The sequence below is a fragment of the Rosa rugosa genome, chromosome 1 (assembly GCF_958449725.1).
Source record: "Rosa rugosa chromosome 1, drRosRugo1.1, whole genome shotgun sequence".
Lineage (NCBI taxonomy): Eukaryota > Viridiplantae > Streptophyta > Magnoliopsida > Rosales > Rosaceae > Rosa > Rosa rugosa.
In genome coordinates this window covers 5,739,484-5,750,293 of record NC_084820.1, presented here as the reverse complement: position 1 = coordinate 5,750,293, position 10,810 = coordinate 5,739,484, and the positions used below count along the sequence as shown (strand labels likewise).

General features: G+C 41.5%; 2 protein-coding genes across 2 annotated transcripts; both read left to right on the top strand.

The window, feature by feature from the left end:
• Positions 1-5,580: 5,580 nt before the first annotated feature.
• LOC133712663 (probable caffeoyl-CoA O-methyltransferase At4g26220) lies at positions 5,581-6,235 on the top strand. The gene is made up of 3 exons (XM_062138776.1): positions 5,581-5,688; positions 5,796-5,931; positions 6,036-6,235. Exons 1-3 carry the CDS (start codon positions 5,581-5,583, stop codon positions 6,233-6,235), a joined length of 444 nt encoding a protein of 147 aa, XP_061994760.1.
• Positions 6,236-6,932: 697 nt separating this feature from the next.
• LOC133727244 (probable caffeoyl-CoA O-methyltransferase At4g26220) lies at positions 6,933-8,020 on the top strand. The gene is made up of 5 exons (XM_062154851.1): positions 6,933-7,001; positions 7,087-7,166; positions 7,259-7,403; positions 7,504-7,635; positions 7,726-8,020. The coding sequence occupies exons 1-5, from the start codon at positions 6,933-6,935 to the stop codon at positions 8,014-8,016; spliced, it is 717 nt and encodes a 238-aa protein (XP_062010835.1). The 3' UTR covers positions 8,017-8,020.
• Positions 8,021-10,810: the final 2,790 nt, after the last annotated feature.

Below are 10,810 nucleotides of genomic sequence, written 5' to 3'. Positions count from 1 at the left end.
ATTATTCAAAAATGTTTGTACTGTTGAAGGATGTCGACATAATGTGTGCCTCTACAAACTAGGGTTTAGAATTGTAATAGAAAAGTGTTCTAGGTATTCAATTGTATTCTTTTGTATACCTTGTAACTCCCTATTTAAAGGGCTCCTATTATCAATGATAAACACAATTACAATTCTCCTACAACACGTTATCAGCACGAGTTCTAACCCTAGCCCAAAAGAAAAAAAAAAGAAAAAAAAAACTAAAACTATCTCTCACAAAATCTGCCGCAAGTCCTCTCCTCCCTAAACCCTAGCTCAGCCAGCAGCCCACTGCAGCCCCTGCTGCCCGCACTGCCCCCTGCAGCCTGCAGCCCTCCTGCCGCACGCTTGCTGCAGCCCACTGCCCTGCATGCTTCCTGCAGCCCACTGCCCTGCACGCTTCCTGCAGCCCCCGCGCATCCTGCAGCCTCCAGCCACCTCCCTGCAGCCCGCGCTGCACACCAGCCCGCAGCCCAGCACTCCCTGGAATATTGGAATATATGACGCCAAATGATTTTGACGCCAAATGATTTTGAGTATTTAACAAAGCGGAATTGTGGGGATTCGCGCTTAACGAACTAAGAGTGTTCGTATGAACTAAGAGTGTTCATAATTAAACGAACTAAGAGCGTCCATAAAGCATCAAATTGTGACCATATTAAAAACATCATTGTTTGGTCTAATCCAAAAGAGATTCTTGGAAATCGATTTCTTGGTAGCTTAGCTCGGAAATCTTATTATTGTTAGTTTTCGTGGAAGTTTAGCTCTGAAACTAATTCGTTCTTGTTTCACCCCTTTTTCAGGATGTCAAACTCAAACATACTCGATTTTGTTCCATTGGATTATGCAGGCAAAAGATACCTATTGTGGGCTCGGGATGTTGAACTCCACCTTATTGCCCCTGACTTATTGCATACAATCCAAGAGCTTTGTCATATAGAAACAGCTCCAGATCCTCAAACTGAGAAAGATATTTCCAGGGCACTTGCCTTCATGAAACGTCACATGGATAGTGACCTCCAGTTTGAGTTCATGAATGAGGATAGCGCCATAAAGCTTTGGCAAGCGCTTCGTGAACGTTATGGCAATGTTCGTGACTCCATCCTTCCGAATTTAGAAGCAGAATGGAATGATCTTCGCTTCTCTGACTTTGATACAGTCATACAATTTTATTCGGAAGCCCTCCGCATCAGAGCAATGATGCACTTCTGTGGCAAGACGATCACAGAAGAACAATTGATTGAGAAAACCCTCAATACCTTCCCTGTCTATGCTATGAGGTCCTGTGACTTATTTCGGACTCATATAAATGCAAGACGGATCACAAGCTTTCAAAAGCTTATTGAAGCTATGGAAATTGCTGAAAGGCAAGACAACGAGCTTGTGAGAAGAGAAATTGATAGGCTTCGAGATAGCTATCCAGAGCATCGTCCCATGGCTAGAGAAAGTCGCCATAGACGTCATGATCCATATGATCGAATTAATGCTCATGAAGGTAGTCGCCAAAGGCGACAATCACGCCACCATAGGAGCCGTGACTTTGAGGGACTAAGGGTTGGAAACCATAGAGCCAACGTTGGCCATGGTCATAATCTTCCAACGCCTCAGGTCCTAGGGACCATGCACATTGCGCCAATGCGCCTCAATCAAGGGAGAATCCTCTTCATGGTATCTATTTCTGATATGGAACGTCTGATCAATGGGCCTGAGTTTGCAATGTACCTAAGAAGGTAGCTGCCTCACAGTGATCAAGACATCGAGTTCAAGAAGACTTTAAATCTGGCGATGAAGACAAAATGCCGCAGATTTTTAGAATAGTCCTTTTATTTTTCCAAGAACTTTTGTAATGGCAATTTGCCTTAGTCAATAAATGACAATTGTATTAACTCTTTCTTATGTGGCGGACCCAATAAAATGTGATGTCTAGGAAAGTCATTGAGATTATTGGTACTTAAGAGAGCCTCGCTCCACCAACATCTCTCTCTACTTTCCTGGTCATATTTGATTGGAGTTACCAAACGGATAGAGTGACTACAATGTGTCTTAGTTTGATTTTATTTTGGATTAGATTTTGGAAACTTTGATGTAATCATTGGCTATTAATAAAGTGTCAATTCTTTTACTTAATGTCTTGGACATACCTTAATTCGAACTTTATTATATAAGAGCCAATGGTTTTCATGTGGAAACACATTATGAGAATGGACAGAGTTCCTTTGCATCACCTCTAATGACTATGGACATAAACGAGTATTAGAGAAACTTATGTGTCGCTCTAGTGGGTTGTATGCAACCATTATTCGAGTTATTGAATCCAACCATGTCATGAGAGACGACTTATGGGATTCTGACACATATAGGCTTTGACATGATGATCCGTGTATTAAAGACTTTACACGGACATCCATTTTCAGAACGAAGAAAAGTAAGAACCAAGAATTGGTTCGAGGAGCTGCACATGCGCCACATGGCGCCACGATTGTGCAAAGACCGGCCACACATGGTCGGCGCCGCCTACCCCCTGCGGCAAATACATGGCATTGACGCCATAAACCCTTATTCAACTCCTCTCCCTACTTCTCAAGTCCATTGTGGCTTAACCAAAACCTTCATTGGTTGATTATAAAGCCCATGTTTCGTTCTGTAAAGCCTGTTATTTAGGATTGAGACCATCCTATGCAAAGGAGATTGAGGAAATAATTCTATTCTTACAAAGAATCTAAGGGAATTCTATGGATTTGATCAACCAACTTGCGGACCGTATAGATGTTTTATGGTGTTGGTTGATACGCAAACACGCTGGTCACGTGTTGTGCCATTATCCACTCGTAATGCTGCTTATACTACACTCCTAGCACATAACATATGGCTACGGGCTCACTACCCAGATCATCCCATTCAGTCAATTTGACTTGATAATGCTAGAGAGTTTACATCGACAATTTTCGATGACTATTGCATATCATTGGGTATTGATATCAAGTATCATATTCCCATGTACACACCCAATTGGTCTCGCTGAAAAGCCACAATTAAACGACTACGATGGTAGCCCGGACATTGGTAATGCGCACCAATATTTCCGCTTGGGTTATGCAATATCGCATGCAGCTATGCTAATTCGTCTACGACTCATAGCAGCCACTCAACTTTTATTTGCGTTACAGCTAGTGACTAGGTTCGAGTCTAATATCTCGTATTTATGCATATTTGAGTGTGCGGTTCATGTGCCAATTGCGCCGCCACAGCGCATCAACATGAGTCATTGCAACGAATGCATATATATATTTGTTGGACATGAGTCTCCAACTATAAGTCAGCTATGTAGAACCCTTGACAGGCGATCTCTATTTCGCTGGATTTGCGAATTGTCACTTTGATGAGACAGTCTTCCCGTCGTTAGGGGGAGATTAGAACGTCAATGTTCAACAGGAACGACATGAATTGTCGTGGTCTGTCCCCACTATGTCTCATCTTGATCCCCTAAAAGTGACGAGATCACATATACCTGCTGCAAACATGCCTGCAAGGATTGATGTCCCCACAAGAGGACATGGTGCCACCTAGAGAAGATGGGTACTACACCACTACCATGGATGGTGGTATGGTGACGCCACAAAGGTGGCATAATGGCGTCATGGGCCATGGGTTCCGCTAGAGAGAGTAGGAGACCCATAGGTTCGATGGATTCTCGCCCTAAGAAGAGAGCGAGTTTGTCACAACTTGATCCATTGATCATTGATACTCAAAATCCGTCTCATGAGAATATTTTGGATTGTGGTTATGTCCAAGAGACATCGTTGGGGGACGCCTCAATGTTAGAACCAATTCTTGAGAATATAGAGATCTCTACGAACTACACTAGTGTACATGAGGACGTGGAATTATTGAGACCAATGACATCAAACCTTACTCCGTTGAAGAATGCCAACGTAGAGAAAATTGGCCTAAATGGAAAGATGCGATCCAGGTTGAATTGGATTAACTAACGAAGAGGAATGATTTCGGGTCTGAGATGACAACACCTCCTAACATAAAACCTATTAACATTAATAGGTCTTCGTTAGATAGCATGATGAGAAAAAGAGATGGTAATCTCGCCTTATGGCGCAAGGTTTCTCACAACGCCCTGGAATCAACTACAAGAAGACATATTCTCTCGTAATGGATGTCATTGCACTCCACTACCTTATCAGTTTGGTAGTTTCCAAATTACTGAACATGCAACTTACGAATGTGGTCACTACGTATCTTTATGGGGATCTAGATACGGAATATAATGAAGGTTCTTGTGAACTTCATTTACCCAAGTCAAGTGGCTCTAGACCACGGAGCACGTTTGCAACGAGGTTGAAACACTCACTAAAGTGACTACTTGATTGGGAAGAGATATGATGAACTATGCCCACGCGTTTCTATGACAAGTTTCGGATTTGTAATTGTCGCGGTTTATGTTGATAAACATAATTGGAACCCTTGTGAGTTAAGGAAAACCGCTGAACACCTGAAATCCGAGTGTGAGAGGAAGGACCTTGGGAGAACACGGTTTTGTATACCGTGTCAATAGATGCTTAGACATTTTGATAAAGTCAAAGATGCACTCCCATGGTCGTCCGTAGTCTTGGCCCTAAAAGGGATCCTTTTCGTCCCAGGGATGATGACGAAGACGTGTTAATAGCAGAAGTGCTTACTTATGTACAATAGGCGCATTATTGTACTTAGCACAATACAAGACCGGATACCTCAATTATTATGAACTTGTTGGCTAGATATAGCCCCGCGCCAACGCAACACCATTGGATTGGCATAAAGACAATCCTTCGATACTTGAGAGGTACGATTGATATGGGCTTGTTCTATCCCTACAGAGAAAATAGATAACGGAAGTGTGGGATTGGACCCCACAAGGCAAAATGCCATCCGTGCTCCTCCTCCCCTCCATCAAAATGACAACAAGCACTTCTAAATATTGAAGTGAACCAAATCCGATCAGAGGATAATGTAGCGGACTTATTTACTAAGTCGTTACCAAAATCCACCTTCGAGAAACATGTGAAGAGCATCGGATTGAGAAAGTTATCCGAACTCCCATGATTGTAGCAATCAGGGGGAGATATGGACATCAGGGGGAGGTATGATGTCTACATGTTAGATCTCGAAGAGTGAAGGACGTGTTGTGCTCTTTTTGTCCTTCGACCAGGGTTATTTTTGTCCCACAGAGTTTTTGTTACCTGGCAAGGTTTTTAACGAGGCAACAATCAAAGCGTCATCGCCAAGTTTGAGCGGCACAAGGGGGAGTGTTGAAGGATGTCGACATAATGTGTGCCTCTACAAACTAGGGTTTAGAGTTGTAATAGGAAAGTGTTCTAGGTATTCAATTGTATTCTTTTGTATACCTTGTAACTCCCTATTTAAAGGGGTCCTATTATCAATGATAAACACAATTACAATTCTCCTACAACATGTACTATATGTAAAACTACTACACTATGGTCTAATTAATTAGCATTTTCTTGTGCAGGCCTATCGATCGGTACTGCACCTGATGCAGGTCAGTTAATGGGCATGCTCTTGAAACTTGTGAATGCAAATTGGACGATTGAAATCAGAGTTTTTACTGGCTACTCGCTTCTCCTCACTGCCCTTAGGATTCCTGATGATGGCAAGGTTAGTACATAAGTCCAACATGTTATGTTGCCATACTCGATCTCAATCTGGTTACAAGTGATATATAATGCAAAACATTGCAAGTGATACATAATGCATCAATGTAGACTACAGCCATAGGCATCATCCGAAAAACATACGAAATAGGCTTGCCAATCATCAAGGAAGCCAGTATGGAACACAAAATTGGCTTTATCGAGTCCTCAGCTCTCCCTATTCTCGACAAACTCTTAGAAAATGTAGGTATAGATAGAGATACTAAATTTACTTCTTTTTCCTTTTTTTCTAAATTTGAAGTACGTACTGTTTGACATTGGTTCTCGTGGTCCATGTTTTGGTGCGGCCAGCGCAGGAAGGGAGTTTTGACTTTGCTTTTGTTGATGCTGACATGAACAACAATTGGAATTACCACAAAAGGCTAATTAAACTGATCAAGATTGGTGGAATAATTATCTATGATAACACACTTTGGGGAGGGACAGTTGCTTTACCTGAAGAAGATGTTCCTGAGACCAAAAGGGAATGGAGGCTATATATGTGCAATTGAGTTTAACAAATTGGTTTCTGCAGGCCCTCGTGTTGAAATATCTCAAGTTTCATTGGGTGATGGGATGACAATTTGTAGGCGCATTTGCTAAGAATGAGAAACAATATATATTTACTCAACTATATATATATTAATGTTCGATCTTAAATAATATGTGTTTTTTCTTTGGCTGAGCATTTAAAAATAATGTATGATCTTAGATCTTGCACTTCACTTACTTATGTGATTCGATCCTTCTTTAAGTGAGGTATAGGGTTTGATCTGATCTTTTCTTTGGCTTACATGATTCATTATTCTACTTCATTGTTGATCCGATGAGCTAGTCTTGCTAGGTACGTTGGGTTTGTGAATCTGTCTAAAATAGATGAAAGCTCAACCACTTTACCTAACTAACCAAGTAATAGTAATAATAAAGGTTAAAATGAAAAGCTTGTGATCCAAACAATAGGAAAATTAAGATGGTGAAGCTGCACTATCTATTTCACAGGTTCCTTTAGTATATATTGAGAAATTCAATCCCAGAGTTTCAAATCAGACAACATTCTGGGTACATCTCTCTATTTCCATGTGCTTTTGTGGGTTTCTTTGTTTGTTGTTAATTCCCATGCTTGCTTCTAAGTTCTAACTCGCGTTCCATTGTTTTTTTTTTTTCCAAGTGTTTTTACCATTATTCAGAATTCTTGTGCACTGAAAAACAATGGAAAACACTAGAAATCAAGTGAGTACCAAGAATCCAACTCTGTTGCAGAGTGAGGAGTTACATGAGGTAAAGTCCACATATGGTCTGCTAGATTGGATTTCAAATACATTGAATTTAAGTATTAAATTGGACTTCTCATGATGTGGCATAGTATATACTGAAGACTGGTGTCTACCCAAGAGAACCAAATGCTCTCAAGGAACTGAGGATTGCTACTGCAAATCACCCTATGTAAGTATCCACATTTCTGACTGCTTTACCAAACTGATGGTGCAGTAAAATTAAGTTATGGTCTAATTAGGATTGTATTGTTATTTGTTCAGGGCTTTCATGGGTACTGCACCTGATGCAGGTCAGTTAATGGCTATGCTCTTGAAACTAGTGAATCCCAAAAATGCAATTGAAATCGGAGTTTTTACCGGATACTCTCTTCTCCTCACTGCTCTCACGATTCCTGATTATGGCAAGGTTAGAAATATTTATACCGGAATATAATTGTTGCCATACTCCCAATCTGGTTAGGGAATATTACAACTGATATATAACTTTTTGTCATGCATCAATGCAGATTACAGCCATAGACATAAACCGGAAAGCATATGAAATAGGCTTACCAATCATCAAAAAAGCCGGTGTAGAGCACAAAATTGACTTCATTGAGTCCCCAGCTCTGCCTATTCTTGACAAACTCTTGGAAAATGTAGACATATAATACATTGAATTCATTTTGTTCTTATCAAAATTTCAAGCGCTTGAAATTGGTTCTTGTGCTTCATGTTGTGGCCTGCAGCCAGAGAAGGAAGGGAGTTTCGACTTTGCTTTTGTTGATGCGGACAAGAATAACTACTGGAACTACCACAAGAGGCTAATGAAGCTGGTTAAGATTGGTGGGATGGTTATCTATGATAACACACTTTGGGGAGGGTCAGTTGCTCTGCGTGAAGAAGATGTTCCAGAGGCCAAAAGGGAATGGAGGCAATGTGCAATCGAGTTTAACAAATTGATTTCTGCTGATCCTCGTGTCGAAATGTCCCAAGTTCCATTGGGTGATGGAGTCACAATTTGCAGGCGCGTTTGCTAAATTTGTCATGCTAAATATTTATGAGTGAATAAACATCGATCGCTTTATTCTTGTGGAGGTTTATAGCTATTAGCTAGCTTCAGTAGTTGAGCACTTACCCTCACATCAAAGGCGAGAACGAGTTAAAAGTATCTATCGTCTCTGTCTTGTGTTATTTGAGATTGTAAATTCCCGTAGTTTTTTTATTGATGAAACTACTACTCGGTGTTGAATAAAAGATTGATATAAATTTAAAGTATCAAATTTCTTCTTCTTCGATTGGAATTATCACAAAAGGCTAACAGCAACTCTAACAGCTTCCTCATATTTTGATTTTTCTCTATTTTAAGAAAAAATTAGTCTCTTTTGCTCTAACAGATTCCATATAATTATCTCCATTTTAGACAGAGTGAGGAAAGAGAAAACAAAATTCCATAAATTTTAATTTACAACTATCTCTAAAATTTTAAGGAATAATTATGGAGATTTTTGAGATTGCTGTAAAATAGAAAATCTGTTGGAGTTGGAGAAGAAAAATTACTTAAATCTTTGACTTTTGCTTCCTTGTAATACAAAAATTACAGGAAACTGTTGGAGTTGCTTTAATATGAACTGGTTAAGATAGGTGAGATAATTATTTACGGATGTGTGTTTTATATTAGAATAATGGTAAAAGTCAAAAACCGGATCTCTTTTTTATTATTTAGATAATGGTAAAAATTACCAGTCCTGAATCTGAATATGGACGTGGTATATATCCCCAAATTATGGAGTTTTTTTTTTCATTTTTTTTATTACATTAACAACTAAGAATTATAACGACTATGTGTTCAAACCATCAAATATTTAAATTTACAATATACTTGTCAACTTTTTTCTCTGACCTAGCCGTCTGCTAGGGTTTCCTCGATATTTTACGAGTAAAACTCCAAGGGTATTCGGCGGCATGGCTCAACCGGTGGAGAGTGATCTTCCTCTGGCGGACACGGCGCGAGTTTCTTTGGGTTCGGCGGGGCTTGCGGCTTTGCAGGCTGACCGGTGGTATCTGGTGGGGCGTCTGCTTGGCCCGAAGAGCAAGTTTCCGGGTTTCATCGGGACTATAGCTGCGATATGGCGTATCAAATCTGGACTGACGATTCATGAAGTGCGAGTGCGCTTTGTGTTTCAATTTGAACGTGAGGCTGAACGAAACAAGATCCTGCATGGAGGACCTTGGTTTTATAGAAATACGATGGTGGTCCTAGGAGGTTATGACGGTGTCGGTCCGGTGCACGAGGTTCCCCTGAATCTGGTGGAAGCATGGGTCGCCGTTAAGGGCCTTCCGGTGGGTCTCCGCAATAAGGCGGCGCTGACCTTGGTGGGATCTGCTCTGGGGCTTGTGATACGCTTCGATCAGAATGCCCTATATCGGAAGGAATCAGAGCAAAGGATCCGGTTGGTTTTTGATGTCCGGCGGCGACTTAGGGTTTGGATGCTTTTCGAGTTTTCCGTGACGGTGGCGCCTAAACTGTCGTTCAACTTTGAAAAGGTCAGAGGGTTCTGTCAGAGCTGTGGTTTCTTTCTCCATGGTGAGACAGGCTGTGATGCCAGGTTGACTAAGGAGAGAGATGAGATCATGGCTCAGATCCAAGCCGCGGCTATGGCTGGGTTATCATTGACTGGAGGGGAACGTGGGCCTCGGACTGATGGAGAAGAGATGCAGGTTCAGAGGGAGATGGTGAGTGTGGCGGAACCAGTGGTAGAGGGGCCGGTGTTAGTGGGCACTGAACCACCACATCAATCCTCGCTGGTGAGTAACATTCAGCTTTTTCCGTCGCTGTTCGGGGAGTTGGACCTCGCTGAGTTTTTGGCAACTTGGACTAAGCGGGCTGGCCATATTCCTTTGGGTAACGTGGGGAAGACATCCTCGGGGGATGTAATCGAGCCCCTGTGCATGGAGAAGGGGCAAGGTACAGAAGTGGTGGTTGCTTCACATCAGAGCTATCCTGTTTCCGGAACTAAGCGTAAAGCTATGCAGGGACTGGGGCGTTTGGGGAAGAGAGGTCTGTCTTGCACTGAACCTTTACTCCAAGTTGACGATGGGATGCAGCTTGTCCTGCAACACAAGCATGGTCAGCTGATTGTTTCACCAAGGAAGAAGAAGTTGGGTAGACCAAAGGGAAGTAAGAACAAACCGAAGTGTGCAAAGGTTCTGGGGATTGAGTTCCAGGGTAGGCAGTCTAAGAAGTGGAAGCTTCGGGAAAGTGATCGCTCTGGTCAAGTTCTGGAGGAAAAAAATATGAGCAGTACCTCTGAGATGGAGCAGCTGCCGGCTGATGGTGGCATTTGTGGGGATGTTGGAGCTTCATCCCCAACTAGCAATGTTTAAATTTTCATAGGTCGCAGAATCTAGTTAGCTCGGTTGTTACTTTTATATTTCCTTGCTTCTGAGCTACTAGATTTTGTACGAATAAAGGTGCTTATTAGTCCTTAAAAGGTAGGTGTACCCGGGAGTGCGTAGGTTCTATGTTAGTATAGGTCCTTTGTATGTCCTACAGGACGGCTCTTTCTGTCGGCCCTTATGGGTGTGTCGTTTCTGGTACTGCTTGCTGAACATTAATATATCTGACCTCCTTGGATTCAAAAAAGAATTATAACGACTAGTCTTTCATGAATCGAACTCACAATATCCTCTTTACGAATTGTATAAAAAACTCATAAAAACATGGGATTTGTTATAAAGTAGAGAGAAGATAGAGAGAGAATAATTGGGAGAAAGTAGAAGTGTTATCATTCAGTCTCATTAGCCTCCTTTATATAGAGCTAGCTAGGGTTT